Here is a 24,724-nt window from a genome sequence, read left to right on the forward strand (position 1 = left end):
AAGGCAATCAATAATTAATAGGAACTAGTTTACAGCTATGTAATGCTAAGAAGGCAGTCAATAGTTAATAGGAACCTCGAGATTTAGTGGAGATCAAAGATGGGTTGCTCTCAGCACGTCAGTCGGTGTGGATGGAAGCTTGGGACGACTCAGACTGGATATGCCTCTTCCATCCACACTGTTGATCCCCTCCCAGCCTCCTACTCCGCAGTTGCCGCGTTCGGCGTTGGCAGCACTCGGTAGTGGTCCGTTCGGCTGAGTAAAGTCGTGTGTGGCGCTGCGGTTCTGGGCAGGGTTGAAGCTTTGGTCGGCTCTCGGGGGGGCGGCGGCGGCGGCGGTAGTCTCCCAATTGGCATCGGCCACAGCTCTGGGCAGGGTGGGATCAGTAGTTGGCTCTCGTCGGTGGCTCCTCCTCGGCAGAGCACTCGCAGGAGGTTCTGGTCTGCCTGTGCGCCCACTCTTTGCCCTTGAGGCGAATCCATAATGTGCGGGGGTCGGTTGACCTCCGTTTTTGGCTGAAATGCGACCCGGATCACCAGGGTTAGCTGCTCTTTTGACCTTTAGGTCGTGGCCATCTTGACTTTATTCATCGTGGTACTTGGGATTACAGGATCAGTCAGATCTCCAAGAAGCCCCAAGCCTATGCTTAGCCCTGTATCAGATCCTTTCCAAAGGCACCCAGGTGCTGGGGTTTGTATCGCTCCTCGGGTGGGCGTAAAGCTGTCCCCCCTGCTCTGGGTGATGGGTCCTGGTCACTCTCTGCTACTGTGGCTGCTCTCGTTGCACAGCCATCCCTGTATATAGTGCACTCACTTTTGGCTTTTCTTCTCAACTCCGCTCTGGCCAGTCGTGTTTCCAGCAGTGGGGGTGGTGCCCAGGTCCGGTAATCCTGCTGTAAAAGTACATGTACATCCTAAGGAGGAAGAGATGATGCTGAAACTCTTCTGAAAGGGAATGTTGAAGAAAAAAATTGAGATAATGGCCTTTTTGAATAATACTTTTCCAACTGGGTAGAAAAAGAGGCAGCCACTGGCTTAAGTGTTTTGGTGGAGGGAATAGTCAAAACCCAGGAGTAGATTTGGTGTTCTGAGAAGTTGTCATCTTTTGAGTTCTCTTTTCTCTTTGACCTTGTGACTGGTTAATACTAAGGAGCAGACCTTTATTTAGAATAGGATTTATTGTAGGATTGGTATCATCTGTAATGATAATCTTTCTTACTGTATGGCTGATAATTTGACCTAGATGAGGAATGCTGCTGTTCTATGCTGTCATCTGATAAATGTTTTTAAGGGGTAGAACAAATTTCCTTTATTAGAGCGACTATCTCTTGATGTTTCTTTCTGAAGAGGTTAGAACCTGAACAAGGAGCATCTGCTTCTTCTCATGCATATCTTCCCTTAATGCAAGGCCTCATAACTAAGCCCCATGTCTAGCAGATATTCCAATGGCAACTCCTCTGACAGCCGTGTCATAAGAATCAAATGTGGTCTTGGCTGCTCCTCTGATAGCCATGTCATAAGAATCAAATGTGGTCGTTATTAGATTTTTCGAACGCTCTTCAAATCTTGAAGAATCTGAGGCATGAACTGAATCAGTTCATTAGATATTTATATTTATATTTTTGTTACATTAGTACCCCGCGCTTTCCCACTCATGGCAGGCTCAATGCGGCTTACATATTGTATACAGGTACTTATTTGAACCTGGGGCAATGGAGGGTTAAGTGACTTGCCTAGAGTCACAAGGAGCTGCCTGTGCCTGAAGTTGGAATCAAACTCAGTTCCTCAGTTCCCCAGGACCAAAGTCCACCACCCTAACCACTAGGCCACTCCTCGATAAAGATGGAATTTCTGACTGAAGCTTCTCAAGTATGCTGTAGATAGATTGTCATATGAAATTGGTGGCTTGAAATTCTAGCATGAAGCATAGAGTTCTGAAAAATTATCTTGCCAATTAAATCTAAAAAGCATAGGTATTTACGCAGTGGTGTCTTTGAGTTTTATAACTACAGCTCTTCTTCATTTCAGATTCGACCACCACTGGGTGGTGGTAAAGTTGAAGCTTGCTGTACCCATGACTGCTTGAACTTTATACTTGGTTTCCAAAGATTTTGATGTAGGATTCATAGTTTATTCAAAATCTTTTCATGTTGTTCCAGAAGGACCTTATGAAGAGGAAGAGCCACAACAATCTTTGGTGCATCTAAATAGTTTTAAGGCCCACAAATATTCCTTCTATAAATCTGGCTGATCAGAAAGGGAAATACTTTTTCACCATCCTCTGCAGAAACTTAGGCCTCGGCTGGAAAAGTTTGTGGCTCCAGAGGCAAAGGGTCAGTGGAAAGACCTGGCGATCTCAAAGGAGTTACAGATCTGAACTTACAGTGTGAAAGAGGAGAATCCCAACTATCTGCATTTCAGGTCTGAAAGAACTACTGGTTCCTTTCTTTGTACCTTTTCCACTTCCACAGTTTTTTTGTTTTGTTTTGTTTTGAGTTTTTTTCTGTTTGAGATGCAGTGACCAGAATTGTGCAGAATAATCGAGATATGGTCTCACCATGGTGAAAAACACCTCTGATATGTAAAATTCAATGATGGTTGAGAAGAGAGTTTACTAGGTTGTGGTGAGCAACAGACTGATGGGGACAATCCTAGACTCAGTCTGATTGTTCCTGTGGCAAGAAAGACTAGTGGTTTGCTCATATGATATTGTGTTGACTACAGGCAGGAAATTTCATATTGCCACAGAAACTTCTAGAAGTTTCATAGCTGGGGAATCTCTATATTGGGCTGTGCTATCACCCATGCAGTCACCAGAAGATGTTTGCAAGGTGGCGACATGGTCCTCATGGCATTCTTTTGTGAAGCACTTCAGGATTATTGATCTAGCCAGGGTCAATGCCACCTTTGGAAGAGCAGTGATTCAGAGGGCCTTGTAAAGTATTGCTTTTGTACATCCCATTAGTCTGGACTGGTCTAGCAGGATGATAAGGAAGGTGAAATTTATTCATATCTGTTAATTTCCTTTAACCTCGCTAGACTAGTCCAGGGCCCACTGTGAAAGATATCGAGGATATCTTATGGGCTTTGTTTGCTCTCTTCTTGGGTTTTATATATATTATTTCTGTTTTTAAATATATGTTGCAGTGGTTCTTTCTGGGGCACAAAAAAATAGTGTGTGATAGTTTTTGCCCTCATCTGTTTGACAGTAGCATACTGAAAAGGTTCAGTATCTCTATTTCTATCTACTGTTATGGGGACACAACCCATTGGTCTGGCTAATCTAGGAGGATTCAAGGAAAGGAAATTAACAGGCGTGAGTAAATTTCACCTTATACAAAAAGAAAAGAGGAAAGGAGAGATTCAATATTCTTGGGAGATCCCAGGTCAAAACAATCACCCATTCCCAAATGTTAGGGTGAAAAGGTAGGTTTTAATGCAGGGTCTGGATTTAATTCTCTCAAATGGGAGGAGAGAGAATTCCATTCTGAGGGGCCAAAGTATGAGAAGAAGGGAGAGGAGGTAAAACTAGTTGGTCTGCATACTGAGAACAAGTAGGAATATTGGAATAAGTAGGTCAGAAGGATAAAGAGGGATCCTGGTATGTAGTACCTTCTGGACTAAGACAAGAATTTAATAGTAAATCCTGAATGAGATTGGTAGCCAATGGAGGTGTTTTACTCATGAGAAGCAGTGCTAGTTGTTGGCCTCAACCCTGGCTGCTGTCTATTCACGCGTTTCTCATAAACATTCATAATTCTGTTATCCTATGTAGTCTGTTTTTTTTTTTTTTTTTTTTTGGGAGGGGGGGGGGGGTTTGGTTGTTTTGTTTTTTTTTTACTGTATCTGAATAAATTTTTCATTCCAAGCACAGGGTGAGCAAATGAAAGATTTGTTTGATTATAGATAGTCTTTTTTGTGTGTTAAGGTAATTGAATTGTGAATGTTTGGAAAAGATTTGCAGGTGAACAGTAAACTGTATTTAAGACCTTAACAGTTGGCGCTACAGCTTTCAAGTCACAAACGTGCTAATTCAGCCTCATTTTGTGCATGTTACTGTGTGTGCTATATGTGTGCACACATTTTCTGTATTAGGAAATGAGAGCTGCCCCTTCATTCTCCAATGAAATGCATTGGACTAAAAGTATTTTTTTTTTTTTTTGGGGGGGGGGAGGCCAAGTTCTTCTATTAATAATGTGTTGATTTGATAAAGGACAAGATAAAAGCTCTGTAAATAAGAATGGTGTGACACAGTGGAACTAACTTGTAGGTGGAAGAATATACTGGTATAAGTTCTTGTTAAAGAAATTTTCAGTCCTAGTTTCAGGGAAAACCATGATATTGTGTTCTCTCAGTCTGTGTACTTTCTAGTGACTCTGGAGCTGATGTTATCCCATTCCCCTAGGGATTGATCTGGAATTGTCAAGGAAAGAAGAAGAGAACTTGATGCTTCAGGATGCTCGCCAGTGGCTGAACAGAGGGAAGATTGAGGACATCAAACATGGTCGTTCAAGGGCTTCTGCCCTTCATGTGGCTGCAGCCAAGGGCTACTTAGAGGTCATGAGGTAAAGAATTACTTATGGCCATTTAGTGGGTCAGTGATCGAACCCAATATGGTGTGTCTCCTCCCCTCCGTCACTGTCAGCTGTTACAAAGGGCCAGATAGACTAAACATTGTTCTCATTGGCACAAAAAATGGGCGAACCCTTAAGCATTTCTGAACCGAAAGAACATTGAGCCAAGTGCAGGTGTAGGAAATATAGCTTATCTAACAACATCGCTATTTCTTAATGGTTTATGTTGAGGCCAAGCCCTGTTTTCAGCTTAGTCTGTAGCATTGTGTTGATTGTACTGAATACAGCAAGATGGTATCTTGCCTTGCATCCAAGTCTACATTTAATTGAGTGGCATAAGTAAAATAATGTATTAATGTATACATATTGAACAGTAGTAAAAAGCTTTAAAAAATAATGGATGGAAATGCACAAAGACCTCTCAAATTCATACACACACCCAGATTGCCGACCCATGCACAGAGAGTTTGAATATGTATGTGTGTGAAATATAGGAATAGCTTCTCTCTCTAGGTGTTTATAAATAATACATTTAGATGTTTATTTTCCAGCTAATTAGCGGCTTCTTTGAGGGCACAAAACATATGTATTTTTTGGTGTTTTCATGCCATAGGTTCTGTTGATGGACACCTTTTCCGGTGGAATGAAATATGTACGTTTATGTCACTTAAGAGTCGTCACAGAAAAGGCACAAAAACTGATTGGAGGATACAAGACAAGCCAGGGGAGAGATGAGAGAGTACAAAGGGAAGTGATGTTTTTCTGGTGTTCATCCAATAAACACCAGTTTTACTTTTTTCGCATTTTATCTGTGTTTATTGGTTAAAACCTAAAATCAGAATCCTTAAATACAGCCTGTATTTTTCAGTTTCTTGCTTGCACCTGCAGTCTCCCCATGTATCTCTCTCTCTCTCCTCTCATGCTTTGGAAAATTGCACTCAACATAAAGAACTCATTCTGTTTAAGGCCCTCAAATATTCCTTTTATGGTTTCATTTGGTACAAAGTACATTTTATATTTCGTAAAATCTAGTAAGTATTGATTTCTCAGGATTCTCCCCTCTCACGTTTGCTCTGTGATATTGTGAAAGCCCAGTGTCCTCTGCTGCTAACACTTGACACTTATTCTTTCTGTCCTTGTCTCTTTAAAAACTTTTAATGGGTCTAGGTCAGCAGTTCTCAGTCTAGTCATTGAAACACATTCAACCAGTTTTCAGGAGCATGTTTAATGAATGCGCATGAGAGATCTGTATAAATGAAGATGGTTGCATACATAGGTCTGAAATATTCTACAAATTAATATGTAGGATAAAAGCAGTGTATCTGGTCATACAAGGATGAGCTCATAGGATAAATCCCCCACTATTGGATATTCATTAGCTTTTTTTTATGCTTGATGCTTCTTATACCGAAGATAATTAATACATAGTATAAGAAAACCTCATGATGTGGAACAGTTTTTAGGTACTATTATTACATAACTATGTTGAAATGTTTTGTGGTGAGAAAGATACCAACTGTGCGGTTTAGGGAAAAAATATTTTTGCGTTCATTCTTATCTTTCTTTTTTGTTTCATGTTTTACCAAAGATTTTATTTGGATTAAAACAAGAACCTTTCTTCCTTTAGGCTCTTGATCCAAGCTGGGTCTAACTTAAATGTCCAGGACGCTGATGGCTGGACACCACTCCATGCTGCTGCCCACTGGGGAGTAAAGGAAGCCTGTACTATCTTGGCAGAAGCACTCTGTGATGTAGAAATCAAGAATAAGCTGGTTAGTTAACACTGAGCATCACCTGTTTAAAAAGCTTTTACTGGACATAATCCCCCTTCGTTGTCTCCAAGTTTTCTGCAGAAACTTGTGTATAGGTTGTCCTTTCATATAGGTTGCACCTTAACTTTGAACTTTAAATAGTGAGAAAATGTGATGTCTCGTAGAGGCCAGCTGAAACTCGAATCTGCAGCTGAAACCGCAGCTGAAATTCACCACTCGGTTTTGACCGGAGACAAAACCGAAATCGTCGTGCTGTCTCCCCTCCCCCCCCTCCCGCCCTACTTTAAGAAGCCCTGGTGTTCTGCTGTTCTCTTTGGGGGCAGGAGCAAAGCCTGGTGCTGCTTCTCAGTCGAAATGGCTGCCGAGTCTTCCAGCGGCAGCCTCACAGTGACTGCCATAAGAGGTCCTTGCAGCCATTTTGAGATAGCTCCTGTTTATACTGGTTTCAGTCTCAAAATAACTACTAGACTGTTCTGTGTAAGTCTTTGTGAAACTGCCATAAGAAGTCTCGGCAGCCATTTCACCTGAGCAGTGGCACAAGACAGAAACAAGTGGGCTTTGTTCCTACTCTCGAAGAGGCTACTAGACCACCATGCATAGGTGTAGTTTGACTATTCTGGGGGGGGGGGGGAGTGCAAAATGTGTGCTCTGATATATATCATTTGCATATATAGATCTTATACATATTCATTATGATTATTTCAAAAAATAGACTGGATAGGAACCCAGTTTATTGCACAGTGAAGATTTGTTTTTCAATGAAATGAGCTAGCACCAAGGGAAGTTTGTCTCATGGTGCCCTCACATCCCCATGAATTATCAAGGGCAGTGCACGCTGTCACTCTCCCGTGTCCCCTCACACATTTCCCTAGAATATCAATACATCTCCTACTGGGAAAACAGAACAAGTTGGACTGTTATAAATCCTTAGGTGGAAAATATACTCGGGCAAAACACATCACCACACCATAAAATGGACTCGGCAACCCCACCATCTAACCTTCCATCTCCCCACACACACAAAAGGCAATTCTGTAACACGGCACCTGATAGAAGCTGATTCTATAAAGGAAGGTTTCACAGAATAGGCTCCTATCAGGTACCTAAATAAGTGTCCTGTAGTAGAATTCCCTTAAAATATCCCTTCCAAATCCTCTTTTCTCCCTGAAGATTTTGCACACATTTCCCCTTTTTTCTTGCACCTCATGCTCACCTCCACTTTTGTCCTTCAATTCATCATAGGCAGTCAATGACTCAGTTGTTTGGGGAGGCTCAGATGGGTGGGACTAAGGTGGAATGGGGTATGATGAGACAAGTTAAAATCCTTATGGTGGGAGGGGGCAAATCCTACATCAAAGGGACATTTTTGAACACAGCAAGGAAGGACCCCTTTAAGGTCTCTCTAGTGCAGAGCCAACAGCTGCCACCCCCAATTATTTCTCTTACTAATAATAAAGCACAACAGCACAGTGGAAGAAACAAGGACAGCACAACAACACAGTGGAGGAAGCAACATATTAAACAAAATAGTATTTGCAGTATTCTGGTAATATATGCAGGTACTAACACTTGGCTAGCAATCAGTTCTAGCTCCCCAGTCCAGTGTCTTCCTGTTGGCCATGTGAACAGTAATGTTCGGCAGCACTGTAACAGAAAACCTGTGGTTTCCAGCAACCATAAACTGATTTGCCTAGTAAGTTACCAAATAGCCACCATGCTTCAGATCTGCCAACCTTTAGTTTATTGTTGGATACTCTCTCTCCCCCTTTGCAGCATCTCCCCTCTCTCTTGTTCATTGTTTTCCATCCAGTGTCTTCCATTCTCCCTTCCATCCAACCATCTCCCCTCTGTCAGCATCTCCCATCTCTTTCATTCCTTTCCATTCAGTGTCTCCTCTTCCACCTTCTCTCTAGCATCTCCCCCCTATCTCTCTTCCATTGCCTCCCCCTTTCTAGTCACCGTCTCCCCTCTCCATCTAGAATCTCCTCTCACTCCCCCTCCCCTGTTACAGCCATTCGATCTCTTCTCCTCCGTCTCCAGCCCCCCCTTCACCTCGCGGTCACTCTCTCCAGCCCCCCTTCATCTCGCGGTCACCCTCTCCAGCCCCCCCCTTCGCCTCGCGGTCACTCTCTCCAGCCCCTTCACCTTGTGCTTGCTCTCTCCACGCCCCCCCTCCCCCAGAGGCAGGGGTAGGGACTTAGATGCCTAATCACTAGCTTCTTCTCCCAACTGCTGCTATGGCAGCCTTGAGGAACTGTGAGCTTCTGTGCTCTGCCCTGCCTCTTGCTGATGCTCACTCTCTCCACTACCCCACCTCGGCTGCAAAACAAAATGGAAACGTATGTGGAGCTGTACTCATGAGTGTACCGCTGCTGGTTTCCCTCCTCTTCCCTCCCCTCATTATGTAAGTTCCTGTTTTCGGAGAGGGAGGAGGAGGAGGGAAGCCAGCAGCGGCACGCGCACATTTCCATTTTGTTTTACAGCTGCAGCGGGACGCAGGGTGTGAAAAGAGTGAGCAAGAGGCAAGAGCACAAAAACTTGTGATTCCTCCAAGCCACTACAACAGTGGTCAGGAGGAGAAAGTAGTAGTTGGGCATCTATGTCCCTACCGAAAGTGGCAGCTCATTGGGGGGGGCAGCAATGCCTCCCCCCCCCCCCCCCCAACTACACCCATGTCACTACAGCTTCATAAGGGAGGCCCAGGACGTCCTATGGGTGGTCAGGCGGTTCGGGGGGGGGGGGGGGCGGTGGAGAGTGATCATGAGTGGTGGGAAAGAGTTTGAGTTTCAGCTGAAAATGTACTGGCGTTTTCTGCCAAAACCCAGACCCACATTGGCCTTTAATGACTCGCATATAGGTTATCTCCCCTCTCTCTCCCCCCCACCCCAGACCAGCATCTTATCGCTCCTTCCCTTGGTCTCATGGCTACCATCTTCCACTCCCCAGGTCATCATTTCACCTCATTTTCTCTCTCCTGGTCCTGTGGCCCACATCCCTTTCCTTTCTCCATGGAGCCTGTCTCTCCCATACCACTTCCGTAACTCCAGAGGTGCTCTGTGTCAGTTTTTCTCCATGTGGCCACTCTCACCGATACCTCTACCTCTTCTGGTGCTCTGCAGTGGGCTGGGGGTCTTCCAGTATAGGCCAATGCTGAAGCACTGCTGTATCCCACCCTTGGCCAATGCTGAAGCACTGCAGTATCCCACCCTCTCCCCAACAGGAAATGCATTGTAGGTTGCGGGACGGGACAAGGCAACACATGCCCCAAATCATCCACCTTTGTCTTTCTGGACCTTTTGAATTTTTTAAGAAATGTGTTCACTAATGAATACCACTAAACCTCTTGTTTTAGTACTTGCAGTGCTGGGTAAACAAATAATGTGAACAAAGTTATTGTGATGAAGAAGCCTAGTATCTTGCATGCAAATGAGTTTCTTGAACAAAAGTAACATCCCATTTTAACCTCAATTTTCTTCAGCAGCAACTGTCCTTTAATGGGGATATTCAAGCTCCTAACATTTAAAGGAACTGATCTTGAAATATTCAGTGATCTTGCTGTTATCAACTCTTGAATTGTTACCATGCACTTTATGCTCCCTTCCTCCTCCAATCTTCCAAACCTCCACTCCCACTTAAGTCGCTATCTATTCATCTACTCCTCTTCACAGTCTGGCTCCCTCTCGCTTAGCTATCTTTAAGCTATGTGACCCCCACACTTCAGACTCTCCATCGACCACAAATCACGTGAATTTTATTTTAGTTTTATTTTGCTTTGATGATATGTTTTCCTGGTAATGTCCAACCTCTCTTGATGTAATCCGCATAGAGCTGTGAGGTTAATTGCAGAATATGATATATTGTTATACTAGTAAAAAAGGCCCGTTTCTCACAGAAATGAAACAGGCGCTAGCAAGGTTTTCCTCGGCATGTGTATGTTTGAGAGAGAGAATGTGTGTGTGTGAGAGAGAGAGAATGAGAGAGAGAGAGAGAGAGAGTGTGTGTGTGTGTGTGTGTGAGTGTGTGTGAGACAGAGAGAGAAAAAGATAGAGAGACTGTGTGTGTGAGAGAGAGAGTGTCTGTGACAGAGTGTGTGTAGTGTGAGAGAGAGAGAGTGTGTATGATAAAGTTTGTGTGAGAGAGAGTGTGTGTGTGAGAATGAGTGTGAGAGAGAGTGTATGTGTGGCACAGAGAGTGTGTGAGAGAGATCCCCCTATTTTTCAGTTGATAGAGTCTGAGAAACTATATCAGAACATGACTGCAGCCTATCGACATCTCTTCAATAGTCTTGTAAACTCTGCCAGCTCTATCGGGACGTCAGCGGTGAGTTGTCTTGCGAGATCAGCGCTTGCCTGATGTATTTAGAGCGGCACAGTATTCGGGACGTCAACGGCTAGTTGTGGCGCGAGTTGCTGCCTCGCGGCCATTCTCAATTTGACTTAACGCTCATTCCATATCATCAAGCTGATCAATCCATAGACTGGTGGGTTGTGTCCATCTACCAGCAGGTGGAGATAGAGAGCAAACTTTTGCCTCCCTATATGTGGTCATGTGCTGCCGGAAACTCCTCAGTATGGTCTCTATCTCAGCAGGTGGTGGTCACACACAGCAGCAGCTCTGGCTAGGCCTCCAAGCCTAATCCTTAGGTTTTGTTGAGGCCTGGGGTTGAGGGCTCTTTTGAGCAAGTGCAAACCTGGTGGTGCCAGGTCCCTCCTTTTCTCCCCCCTCCCGCTGGCTCCGTTAAAAAAAAAAAAAAAAAAAAAATGTTAAACATCCTTAAAGGCGTTTATTTCGACGTTTATTTAAACGTTCATTGCAGCTACTCACTGGGACACCAGTTCGTTACAGCTCGGAGCGGCAAGCAGGTAATTTTACCTTTTTATAGCGGGCAGGGGGTTCCCCGATTCTTCTCCTCGTGGCATATGGCGTCGGAGGGCGAGGGCGCAAAGGGTCGCTCCCCGGATCGCTTGAGCGCTTCTAGAGGGGATGCGGGGGTCTTACAGCCTGATTCGCCCTTGTTGGGTGACAGTTTCGTGACCGATGAATGTCCCGGTCCTTCCTCCGGCGTGGCGGTTTTTCCCGCCATAAACGCCCATCCCCCGCTCCTCGCCTCCGCCATCTTGGCCGGCCACGCGGCTCGGACGGCTTCTTCGTGGGCCGCCCTTGAGGTTGGAGACATTAATGCCATGAACGCCCTTAATTTGGGCGACGGCACAAAAGCGGCTACAGTTAAGTGCCGTTCTTCCCGCGCGGCTCCTTCGCGGAGTGTCGCGCCGGACGCCATTTTGGATGCGCAGCAGGCCTCTCCCCCGCTCTTGCGAGCGCCGGTTGAGGGTGCGTCTAGGGCTGTTGCCCAGGCTGCGGAAGTGCACAGTCTGGGGGGTTTCTCCCCCGAGTTTGTTTTGCTGCTGCATCAGGCTTTCCTCATGCAAAACGCTGCCCCTGCTCCCTCTTCTGATAAAGAGGTTGAGGTTCCCAGAGGTAAACGCCCTCGGGTTGATTTCCAGGCCTTGGAGGACTTTGTCTCCTCCGATGTAGATGAGGGCAGCGTGTCTGAGGTCTCCCAACGGTCCTTTGCGGATTCCTTGGAGGAGACGGATCCCCGCTCGGATGGAGCGGATGACCCCTCTGCAGCGCGGCTTTTTAGCCCAGAGGATTTGCCCAACCTGTTAGTGCAGGCCATGGGCATTTTGATGATTTCCTCTCCGGAGGACGTCTCTCCCTCAGCCCCTGTTGGCTCTGCCATTATGCTGGGGACGAAGCGCCCGCCTAGAACCTTCCACGTGCATGATGCCATGCACACCTTAATTTCGGCTCAATGGGATGTCCCGGAAGCGAGCCTCAAAGTGGCTAGGGCTATGTCCCGCCTCTATCCTTTACCTGAAAGTGAACGTGAGGCCTATCTGTGGCCTACTGTGGATTCTTTAATCACTGCGGTGACTAAGAAAACGGCTTTGCCGGTGGAAGGTGGCACGGCCCTAATGGACGCCCAAGACAGAAGATTGGAGGCGGCCTTAAGGTCGTCCTTTGAGGCAACTGCTTTAAGTTTGCAGGCCTCGGTTTGCGGTTCCTATGTGGCCAGGGCGTGCCTGACTATGGTGCAGCGGGCTTCCCCCTCGGATCATTCCTTGAGGGCTGATTGGCCGGCCCTGGAATCGGGCCTAGCCTATTTGGCAGACTTGCTGTATGATGTCTTGAGAGCCTCAGCTAAAGGCATGGCTCAGACAGTCTCTGCACGGCGGTGGCTTTGGCTCAAACATTGGTCTGCTGACCACGCCTCTAAATCCCGCCTGGCTAGATTGCCTTTTAAAGGCAAGCTGCTCTTTGGGGTCGAGCTGGACAAAATCGTGACCGATCTCGGCACGTCAAAGGGCAAGAAGTTACCAGAGGTCAGGGCTCGGGCTAGTACTCGTCCCGGTACCTCCAGAGGACGGTTTCAGGAAGCCCGTCGGTACTGCCCGGGCTCCTCTGCCCCCTCTTCCTTCAAGAGGAATTTCTCCCCCAAGCAGCATTCCTTTCGCAGAGACCGCCGTCCCGGAGGTGCTCCCTCCGGTCCTCCCCCAGGGTCTCGCGCCCAGTGACGGGGCCTTGGTCCACGCCCCAGTGCAGATTGGAGGACGGCTGTCCTCGTTTCTGGGTGAGCGGACCACAGTAACTTCACACGCTTGGGTGCTGGAAGGCATCAGAGACGGCTACAAGCTAGAGTTCTGCCGACCCTTAAGAGACGGGTTTGTACTCTCTCCCTGCAAGTCTCCGGTCAAAGCTGTGGCAGTGCAGCAGACCTTGGACAACCTGATCCGCCTGGGTGCGGTCGTTCCGGTGCCAAAAAATCAGATTGGCAAGGGACGTTACTCCATTTACTTTGTGGTACCAAAGAAAGGAGGTTCTGTCCGGCCTATCCTCGACCTCAAAGGGGTCAATAGGGCCTTGAAAGTGAGGCACTTTCGCATGGAGACTCTCCGCTCTGTTATAGCGGCAGTGAAGGCAGGAGAGTTCTGGGCTTCCTTGGACATCAAGGAAGCGTACCTGCATATTCCCATCTGGCCTCCTCTCCAACGCTTTCTGCGTTTTACAGTCCTGAGACGACACTTCCAGTTCAGAGCCCTCCCTTTCTGGTTGGCTACTGCTCCGCGGACCTTTTCCAAAGTAATGGGGGTCATAGCGGCCTTCCTGCTAAAGGAAGGAGTACAAGTCCATCCTTATCTGGACGACTGGTTGATCCGAGCCCCCTCTTATGCAGGGTGCGGCAAAGCTATGGACCGGGTAGTTGCTCTTTTGAGCTCCCTGGGATGGATCATCAACTGGAAGAAGAGCCAGCTGCACCCGACTCAGTCCCTGGAGTATCTGGGAGTTCGATTCGACACCCAAGTGGGCAGAGTGTTCCTGCCAGACAATCGGATTGTCAAGCTTCAGGCTCAGGTGGACTAGTTCCTAGTAGCCTCTCCTATTCGGGCTTCGGACTACGTGCAGCTGTTGGGCTCTATGACGGCCACGATGGAAGTAGTGCCCTGGGCCAGGGCTCATATGAGACCACTACAGCTATCTCTGCTGCTGCGCTGGACTCCGATGTCGGAGGATTCTGCTGTGCGCCTTCCCTTGGACCCAGCAGTGCGCAAGGCGCTGAGCTGGTGGACGCAGACAGACAAGTTGTCTGCAGCAATGCCTCTGGTGACCCCGGAGTGGATTGTCGTCACGACAGACGCCTCTTTGATGGGCTGGGGAGCCCAATGCTTGGGAAGGACAGTGCAGGGGCTCTGGTCTCCTGCAGAGGCAAGTGGTCTATCAACCTCCTGGAACTCAGAGCCATTCGGTTGGTGTTATTGGAGTTCATCCCGGTACTGGTGTTGAAGCCTGTACGGGTCCTGTCGGACAATGCCACGGCTGTGGCCTATATCAACCGCCAGGGAGGTACCAAGAGCGCCCCTCTAGCCAAGGAGGCTATGAATCTATGCCAGTGGGCGGAAGCGAACCTGGAGCAGGAGCCCGGAGAGCGGCAGCTATCTGCTCAGGCGTTCTTGGACATCACGAAGCGCTGGGGCCAGCCGAGCCTATATCTGATGGCGTCATCGGCCAATTGCCAAGTGCCGCGCTTGTTCAGCAGAGGACGGGACCCTCGATCCCTGGGAGTAGATGCTCTTCTCCAACAGTGGCCGACACAAGAGTTTCTCTATGTGTTCCCGCCCTGGCCCATGTTGGGCAGGGTGCTAGTCCGGGTGGCAAAGCATCCCGGCAGGGTAATCCTGGTGGTCCGGATTGGACCAGATGTCCCTGGTATGCGGACTTGATCAGGCTCTCAGTCGGCGATCCTCTGCGGCTGCCAGTGGAGCAGGGCCTGTTACATCAGGGTCCCGTGGTGATGGAGGATCCCTCCACCTTTGGTCTTACGGCCTGCCTATTGAGCGGCAGCGTCTGAGGAAGAAGGGCTTCTCAGACAAGGTCATCGCCACTATGCTGAGAGCGAGGAAGCGCTCTACTTCTACTGCTTACGCCAGGGTTTGGCGTGTCTTTGCAGCATGGTGTGAAGCAGGCTCACTTTCTCCCTTCACTGCTCCAATTCTTCAGTGTTGGCGTTCCTGCAAGAAGGTCTGGAGAAAGGCCTGTCGCTCAGTTCCCTTTAAGTCCAGATAGCGGCTCTGGCTTGCTTCAGGGGCCGCCTGAAGGGTGCTTCCCTGGCTTCGCAGCCAGATGTGGTGCGCTTTCGCAAGGGAGTTACTCACCTGCGCCCTCCTCCGCACTCAGTGGTGCCTGCGTGGATTCTCAACCTGGTGCTAAGAGCATTGCAGAAGCCGCCTTTTGAACCCTTGGCAAGGGCATCTCTGAAAGACCTGACGTTGAAAGCAGTCTTTTTGGTGGCTATCACTTCAGCCAGAAGAGTTTCCGAGCTCCAGGCGCTCTCTTGTCGAGAGCCTTTTCTGCAGTTCACTGAGGCAGGAGTGACTATTCGCACAGTGCCTTCCTTCCTGCCCAAGATTGTTTCTCGCTTCCATGTGAATCAGCAGCTCTGTCTCCCTTCCTTTCATAGGGAGGACTACCCAGAGGAGTACTCTGCTCTTAAATATCTGGATGTGAGACGAGTCATCATCAGATACTTGGAAGTGACCAATGATTTCCGGAAATCAGATCATCTGTTTGTCCTGTTTGCAGGTCCTCGTAAGGGTCTGCAGGCTGCTAAGCCTACGGTGGCAAGATGGGTCAAGGAAGCCATGGCAGCGGCTTATGTGGCCGCGGGGAAGGTGCCGCCTATCCAGCTGAAGGCTCACTCCACAAGAGCTCAGGCGGCCTCGATGGCAGAGGCCGGATCCGTCTCCTTGGAAGAGATATGCAGGCGGCAACTTGGGCTTCGGCTCATACATTCTCCAAGCATTACCGTTTGACGGTGGCTGCACGGGCGGAGGCCCGGTTTGGAGCTTCAGTGTTGAGGTCAGGGATTTCAATGTCCCGCCCTGGGTGAGTACTGCTTCGGTACATCCCACCAGTCTATGGATTGATCAGCTTGATGATATGGAAGGTAAAATTATGTATAATCATACCTGATAATTTTCTTTCCATTAATCATAGCTGATCAATCCATAGCCCCTCCCAGATATCTGTACTGTTTATATTCTGGTTGAATTTTAGGTTCAAGTTTAGCCTTCAGTTACTTCAGGAGGACTTCGTGTTCAAGTTCTTCTTTCACTTGGATTCTTCAAGAGTTGAGATGAGTTTGTGTTACAGTGAGCTGCTGCATTCCTCTCCCCTCCGTTTTACGGGGCTGGATTGAGACATAAATTCTGCCGGCACTCCCTCCCGCTTCGTGCGGCTGTAGGGCAGCTTTGTACCCCTCCCGCTTCGGCGGTGTTAGGGTCAGTCAGCTCCTCCCGCGGTTGCGGTTGCAGGATAAGCCAGATCCCCCCGCATTGGCGGGTGTGGTGTCCCTCCCCCGCTCCGCGGGGATGAGCTGGACGGATTCCCCTCCCCCACTTGTGTGGGGATGAGCTGGGTTAATTCCCCTCCCCCGTTTTGGCGGTGGTGAGCTGGGCAGAGTGTCCCTTCGTGGGTGTAATTCTCTTATGTGCTGAGTCCTGCGGATGGAGCTTTGATATCGACATACTGAGGAGTTTCCGGCAGCACATGACCACATATAGGGAGGCAAAAGTTTGCTCTCTATCTCCACCTGCTGGTAGATGGACACAACCCACCAGTCTATGGATTGATCAGCTATGATTAATGGAAAGAAAATTATCAGGTATGATTATACATAATTTTACCTTATCACGTACGGGCTCCAAGTTCCATGACCCCCTCCTCCCCTCCCCTACGAGTTCCAGGCACCCCCCTCCATCCGATTTCCATGCCCCCCTCCCTCCCTCTCCTCCCCTCCAAGTTCCATGCCCCCCCTCCCTACCCTGCGAATTCCATGCCTCCCTCCCTCTCTCTTTCTCAGTGGCAGCCCGACCTGCGTTGGCTGCCCTCCTCGCAGTCCTGCGCCTGCCTCTCGCCTTCCTGCATGCTGGCTGTAATTTAAAAGTTGTTACCTCGTGGTCCGGCTGCAGCAGTGTAAGTCGAGCAGACATGGCGCTTCAGCCTGCCTTCCCTTCTGTCTCAGCTGTGCCTCTGGTCCCGCCCTCATTTCCTGTTTTCGGAAGGGCAGGACCAGAGGCAGAGCTGAGACAGAAGTGAAGGCAGGCTGAAGCGCCGTGCCTGCTCTGCTTTCACTGCTGCTGGTGTAGACCAAGGTAAGGACTTTTAAATTACAGCTGGCACGCAGGAAGGCGAGGGGTAGGCGCAGGACTGCGAGAAGAGGGCAGCCAACACAAGTCGGGCTGCCACTGAGAGAGAGAGAGGGAGGGAGGCGCGGGGGTCTGGAACTCCGAAGACAGGGGGGCATGGAATTTGCAGGGGAGGGGTGCGGGCCTGGAACTCTGAGGACAGGGGGGGAGGGAGGGGGGCAATTCTCTGTCGACAGAATCCTCACCTCCAACGTTCTTTTGGTGGCTGGTGCTGGTTTCGCTTTCCTGTCATTGATCCGCCCTCTGACGTCATCACGTTCCGATGCGAGGGCGGACCAATGGGAATTTGTAATCTGTTGGATTTGTCGTGAGCCCTTGAGCCCAGGCCGAAGCCCGCTGGTAGCAGAGGCCAAGGCCTGGGGGAGACCGACCCGCCACTACACACCCCAGCTATCCAACACCCCTAGCCTACCCACACGCAGCACCTCATGAAGAAAGGGAAATAGGCATTCAAGCTGGCCTCACGGCCGAACCGGAACCAATACACTTAGACCCACTCGTACGGGCCTCACGGCCGAACTGGAACCGATACACACCCAGGGAGGGGAGAAAGAAACATAGGAGACACCACAGGACCCAAGGTGCCAGCCGCGCAGGAAAACCCAACCACGGAGGCTCCACAGACCCAGGACAGAAACCCCCCCCCCCAGACTACAAGGAAGGACCCCAAAGGAACCCGAATGGGGTGCCATCCCCCCCCCCCCCCCCCCAGGGGAGTAACGCAGGAGAGGAAAATTAATACAGGAAGCACCCTGTAACCATGGGAGGATACGGAGAAAACAGCTAGAAGACCGGGCTGCCACAAGAACACCGCAGCCAGGAACCCCCCAGGACAGAAGGGAGAATGAGCTAACTAACAGCCACAAAAGCCAGAGGCAGGTACAGGAAACAAAAGATAAACTAACCCTCAAACCAGAGGCCAGAGGCAAAGATACAAAAGGGATGAAGAAAATCCCCTGTCTAAAACACACAGAAGACAGAGGCAGAGACACAGTACACAAGGGGTTAAACTTACTGAACCAGAAGTCAGGCAGGAACAAGGAGGAGGACGATAACTGAATAAACAACCTGAGGGAAGGCCCATAGCCTGCCCAGTGACAGAATGGGGCAACGCCCCCACTGAGTAAACAAAGTAGCTGGCCTCCCACAGAGAATTGCAAGCAGCGAGGGAGAGCCCCAGCTGGAGGCAAGTGAACTAATTACTCACACACACACTGACAGAAACAAACCCAGACAAAGGAAACTAAACAGCAAGCTGAATACACGCACAGACAAACACGCTGCCACGAGATATCCCAAACAAAGGGAATGTAACAGCCCTGAACAGGGAACACAGATTCAAAACCAGAGCACAGAACAACGTTCTGACGGAGAACTGCAAAGGCTTTAGCCACAAAGAAACGTAACGCCAAAGCAGGGGAAGCAGGAACATGTAGGCTTAAGTACTACCCACTGACGTCAGCTCAAACCCTGACAGCCAATCAGGAATGAAGTCCACACCCCTCCCCTGCCAGACCGGTAGAATCATAACAGAATTGTGTTACGAACCCAGGCATCCAGACGTAGAACGTTGGAGGTGCAAATTATTATATAGGATTTTGTTAGTCTATATTGGTAGAGGAGGTGCTGCTTACACTACAACAATATGCTAACCTCCCCATGCCCGCTCAAGATAATTCTCACACATGCACCTTCGAGCCCCCCTCTTCCTGTCATAGACATCCTTGTATTCATCTCTGCGTTCCCTTCCCTTCCCCAAAGCTCTCACATGCTTTCACTTCATTACTATAGTTTTTATCCACTCATGACATCACTTGATCTTCAGTCTTCATTTTGTGCATCACACCATGTAACATAAGCCAGTATTATATGCTTATATTGTCCTAGAGCCTCCCAGTCCTTGTCCATTTTCTGCATGGTCTCCATAACCCGATCCCAAATAGTGCATTGAATCAAGAATTACAGATGCACAGTCAGGTCCTCCTCACAAATTGTTGTCTCTATCAACTAGTTGCAGTTGCAATCCTACTACTGTGTCTTTGCCAGGTTCCGTTGGAGGTCTCTCCATCGCTTCTGCAGAGACTTGCTTCTTGATTCTGTGTCCATTTCCCAGCACTCTTTACAAGCGAAAGGCTAACTGATGCTGTTTGACTGTGGGTGGCTTCTCCTTCAACACAGGCTTCAATCCTTCCTTAGACGGACTCTCCCATGCCTCAGCAGTTGCCATCACCAAGCTAATAATAAAAAAGTAAAAAATTGAGAGATATAGACCACAAAGATACAGAAGGCAAGTGGAGTGGTCTCAAAAACCAAGGAAGGGAGAGCCACTGTCAATTATTTTGTGAATATTTTGGTAAAACTCAATAAATAACCCAACATGGCTGGCCATGTTTTGCCCAAATGAATGCTTAAGGTATAGCAAAAGGTGTAAAGCATTAAAAAAAAATTATAAATATGTAAATTAGCTTGTTTCATTCTCTTCAATGTTAACGTTCACAAAATAATTGACAGTAGTTTTACCTTCTTTGGTTTTTGAGACCACTCTACTTACCTGCTAACGTAAAACCTAATATAGCAACATATACTTGATATCCTCCTCCTGCAAACAAGCCATGCCACCTCCAGAACATGGTCTTCAAACTGTGACGGCTTGAGATAATATGCTTATGAGATCTCATCTCTTGTTGTTAGACTTGGGTACTTCAGCAGCCTGAGACGGAATGCTTAAGTCCTTAACTTGCTGCTAGGTCACATGGTGGAGAATTTGAAGATTGGGAGATAGTGTGGCAGCGCTGCTAGAAGTAATGCATTCCACATTCCCCTCTCAGCATTGTTATCACTGCCTTGGATTTTTACCTAAATTAAACTTCCATTGGTCTAGCAGCAGGCAGCACCTAAATAGTGGGGTTCCTGACTTTATTTCTGGGCTTGCTCAAGTGGTAGCTATGCTCCTAATATCAGGGTTTAGATTTCACGATCTTCCTTTTTATTATTGGTCATATTAGTGGAGGCCCTTGGATCAGACTTTGTAGCTCATAACTTCTCAAGCTATTCACTTTTTGAATTTTGCTTTCCATTTCTACTTTGTTTTGAAATTAGCAGAAATAAGTTATCCTGCTTGTCAGGTCCCGTGCTGTGCTGGAAGTTTGCACTTGTAAATAAAGTTTTGTATTGCTTGCCCATTGTGTGTCTACATTTTAATTTTTTTTTCTTGGTTGGTGTTTCCATGGTTGGCAGGGTCAGACGCCGTTCGATGTGGCAGATGAAAGCGTGGTAGAACATCTGGAGATGCTGCAGAAAAAACAAAATGTGGTGAGTTCCTGTTTTAACCTATGAACTTTATATTGCTGGTTAAGACATTATTGGGTAGACTTTCATTAGTTAAGTCTTCAAAGGCAGTTTTTCTTCAGTACGGTTACAAGTGCTCTCATTGTGAAACAATATGCATGCTTTGTAACCATGTTTAGAAGAGGCATTTCTGGGGACATGTGCTTTTTGGGGAGGAAAATACAGCTAGCATTTCCATTATTTTCCATTTAAGAAGTATCTGTTTGAAAAGCATTTAAATATTTTCCACAAGTGCCTTGTGTGTCTGCCAATTTTCAATGTAAAATTGCGTGATTTAGTGTTAAAAATTGGAGCAAAGCCCACAGGTTAAAAAGTAGTCAAGGATGTGTTGGCCTTATGTGGTCATTTAGAAAATTTTACCCCTTAAGACTTGACTACCCTATGCAGTAGAAATTTGCTTCGGGTGGCAACTTGCTACTGTTGAATCACTTCCTGCTTTTTGAAGCAGATTTGTCATGAATAGTACAACAAAAACATAACAGATATGGACTATAAAGGCTCATGTGGTCTGCCAAATTGGCACTCTTTTGTAATGCGAGAATACCCAGTTGACATGTTGACGCCTTTCAGAGCATAATAGATGCAGTTAAATATTTTATGTTCCTTATCATGACCATTTAAAAACTATAAGGGTTTATTTAAACCCATTCCCCCCCCCCCCCCCCCCCCCCCGATTTTTCTGAATAGCTTCATCCTACATCCTCAAGGAGGAATATTAGCCTCCCCTATTTTCTCCCTCACCTTCCTGTAAACCTGAGTTACAGCCCTACCAGAATCTTCTCATTCCCAATCATTATGTAAAGAAAAAATGTGTGGTCCATGCCTGAATTACTTTAGGTCTTTGTCCAGCGTATCCAGGTTTTGTTTTTCCACTGATAATTTCTCTCTCTGCTCCCTCTATAATCTAGCCATTACAGCAGTAAGGAGCTATAGACCGAGTCTCTTAAAATATGGTTTTCATTACATAGATTTTCACTGTTCCAGAACCTGTGGGATAGTTTTGTCCATCAACCAGCAGGTGGGGATAGAGAACTGAAAATTGAGCTGAGAGATATTTCTCTTGGCATCCAGTATAGCTCCTCCATATTTTCTATCTCCAGCCATTGGATGGACACACTTTTCAGTCTCTGGTTTAGAGTGCTTTGCTCCTGGTCCAGTTGGTTAGCTTGTCCCCCAGTTGAGCTTTGCAAGTGGCTTGAGTCTGCAGAATCATATCCGGAGGTCTTCAGATCCCTGTGTCTGGTGCCCCATGAATTTACTTCTTCTCTCTATTCACCTCTCCCCTGTTTCCAGCGGAGCTTTCCTTTTTCAGCACAACAACCTAAAGAGAAAAAAAAGTATGGAGGTTTATTGGAGAGCATGGTACAGATCCTTTCTCATCTGGGGTACTTGTGGAGACTGTAAGCTTAGGGGGAGCAGCCGGTAGTGGTAAGCCTGACTAAAGTTTGACTCAGAACAGCTTGGAAGTCTGCAAGTTCTGTTTGGTACAGGGGAGGAATCCTGATTCACCACTTGGGACTGCATTGTGCGGCACTTATGAGAATCGGAGTGAATGGCGACTCCTGCTGCGAGACGCACCGGCCAGCATCAGGCCATTGCAGTATATGCAAGCCAGGAATCCCACAGTCGCAGAGGAAATGTATGGCAGAAGCACATCTTGGGATTTGGCGCAGAATCCGAATATATGACAGACTTCAGGCTTTCCAGCAGCACCACTGTGCAGTTTGATGCAAGAGAACACAGGAACAGGCACCATTTGTTTAGGGCCAACTGGCAGTTTGGAGCAGTCTCTGATCACGTGCAGAGCACAGCCTCCATTTTACAGCCACAGGCCCCAACAGAGCATTCAACTGCATCAGGATCTTTGTTTTCTCCACAGTTTATATTGCTCTTACTCCAGACCTATTTAGAAGCAGGGACAGTCAGAGTTGCTGCAAGGTACTTCAGTTTCTTGCCTAGCTGCCCCTCCAGCTCCTAAGAGATCTCCAGGAGTGGGCAGATAAGGCTATCTCTGCTTCTCCCTCCTTATTTGATGTGGCCTCTGTCTGTTCAGTGGAGCCATCATTGAAGGAGCTGTTAGAGGAGAGAGAAAGCTCCTTCCCGAGGAAGGTGATGACCTGAAAGAACTGAGGTTGTTTCTTAAAGAAGAGCGCGGTACCCTTATTTCTGAGGCACTAGTGGTGCTTTCCATTGAGAAGCCTTCTGCTTTGGCATCAGGCGTTTCATCTTCGTCGATCAAGAGGGGCTCAGAGGTCCAAAGGCCTTTCATCCAGACATTCAGGAGCTGATTATAGCAGAATAGGTCTTATTGAATACCATGACTTGCTTCTACTCTTGGTTCCACAGGAGAAAAATAAATTACAGCTTCTCAGGGTGAACTCCCTTGTTACAGCAATGACTAAGAAGATCACCTTGCCAGTGGAAGGGGGTATTGCCCTAAAAGACCTACAGGATAGGAAGCTCACTGAAACAAGCCTTTGAAATGTCCACTTTGGGCTTTCAAGAGACAGTATACAGCATGTTCGTAGCAAGAACATGCCTAATATGGCATCAGTAGTCTGCAACACAAGACGGGTTCCATAACGCCCACATGGTGGATGCTATTTATGACATGTAACGGCCCGTATTATGTTTTTGGCTGTCATGGCACATCTGCAACTCTGATTGCAGCATTGGGCAGCATTTGTAATGTCAAAGTCACATCTAGTTAAATTGCCATTTTGGTGCAAGTGGGTATTTGAAGAAGATATCAGTAACTTGGTGAAAGAATTGAGGGGAAACTAAGTCACAGCAGTTGCTGGAGGATAAGCCGAAAGCCACTGGTCATCCCTTTTCAAGAGGCTCTCTGATCTCTATTTCGAGATGGCAGATGATACTGGCCTAGTCATTGGCAGTATGATTGGAGGTCCCGTTTTCAGGCATGCTAATCTTCCTTTCATGCGGACAGGAGGACCAACTCTGTCAGCTATGAGCAATGATGCAAAGTTGGTCTACTCTTTTCCTCCAGTGGGAGGATGTCTTCAGGAGTTTTAGGAGGAGTGGAACAAAATCATGTCAGAGTGGGTTCTGAATATTCTTACAGAAGGTTACAAGTTGGCGTTCTCCTATCTAGTCACTCCTCTCTTTTTGTAGTCTCCTTGTTGAAAGGGAACCAAGGTGGTCTAGGTATAGGCCATCGTAGATTCCTTGCTAGTGCTCCAGGCCATTATTCTAGTGCTCCAGGCCAAACAGGGACAAGGCAGATACTCCCTATACTTCATTGTCCCAAAGAAGAAAGGCACCTTTTGTCTAGTCTTAGATCTCAAAGGTCTAAATCACTTCCTCCCAGTGTCCCGCTTTCGCATAAAAACAGTAAGAGCAGTTATAGCCTCGGTTTGTGAGGGAGAATTTCTCACCGCCATCGATCGCAAGGAGGTGTACTTGCAGACTGACGTGTCATTCTATTAGGATAGCATGACAGCGATAGACAAAGTTGTTCATCTTCTTCTGCAGTTGTTGGGTTGGGTGATCAATTTTGAGATGAGCAGACTAACTGCATCACAGATGCAGGAATATCTGGGCATTCTATTTGACACAGCCAAGGGAGATGATCTTCCTCACAGAACGCAGGATGCCAAAGCTAGTTCAACAGATTTGTCTTCTCAGTCAAGGCAGGCCTAGGGTCTGGGACTACATCCAGGTTCTGGGGTCAATGATGGCGGCGTTGGAAATGATACCATGGTCAAGGGCTCATATGCGGCTGTTACAGGAATCTCTTCTAAGCCACTGGTCTCCAGTGTCACCGAAGTATTTACTTCATATTCCTTGGACACTCATTGCAGACGGAGTATGCAGTGCTAGTGGTCAGCAGATTGCCAAGACCTGTCGCTTCTTTATCTATAACATCAGCAAAACTCGCCCGTTCCTCTCTGAGCACACCACCTGAACACTCGTCCACTCTCTCATTACCTCTCGACTTGACTACTGCAACCTACTTCTCACTGGCCTCCCACTTAGCCATCTATCTCCCCTTCAATCTCTGAGCACACCACCCGAACACTCGTCCACTCTCTCATTACCTCTCGCCTTGACTACTGCAACCTATTCCTCACTGGCCTCCCATTTAGCCATCTGTCCCCCCTTTAATCCATTCAGAACTCTGCTGCACGTCTTATTTTCCGTCAGGACCGATATGCCCATATCACCTCTCTTTTCAAGTCACTTCACTGGCTTCCGATCAGGTACCGCATACAGTTCAAGCTTCTCCTACTTACCTACAAATGCAC

The 24,724-nt window shown here is 47.6% G+C and overlaps 1 protein-coding gene across 9 annotated transcripts in view; it reads left to right on the plus strand.

Moving 5' to 3' along the window:
- The window catches only part of PPP1R12B (protein phosphatase 1 regulatory subunit 12B), a 219,397-nt gene that overhangs the window by 32,214 nt on the left and 162,459 nt on the right, over positions 1-24,724 (plus strand). For 8 of the 9 annotated variants that reach the window (XM_030220573.1, XM_030220570.1, XM_030220572.1 and 5 more), the window contains exons 4-6: positions 4,405-4,564; positions 6,201-6,345; positions 20,349-20,423. In XM_030220573.1, the coding sequence (XP_030076433.1) occupies positions 4,405-4,564; positions 6,201-6,345; positions 20,349-20,423 (380 nt within the window). Of the gene's footprint in view, positions 1-2,263; positions 2,421-4,404; positions 4,565-6,200; positions 6,346-20,348; positions 20,424-24,724 lie in introns of those variants that run through there. The other variant, XM_030220579.1, reaches the window with a different exon arrangement.

Source organism: Microcaecilia unicolor, chromosome 12, assembly GCF_901765095.1.
Source record: "Microcaecilia unicolor chromosome 12, aMicUni1.1, whole genome shotgun sequence".
Taxonomy (NCBI): Eukaryota; Metazoa; Chordata; class Amphibia; order Gymnophiona; family Siphonopidae; genus Microcaecilia; species Microcaecilia unicolor.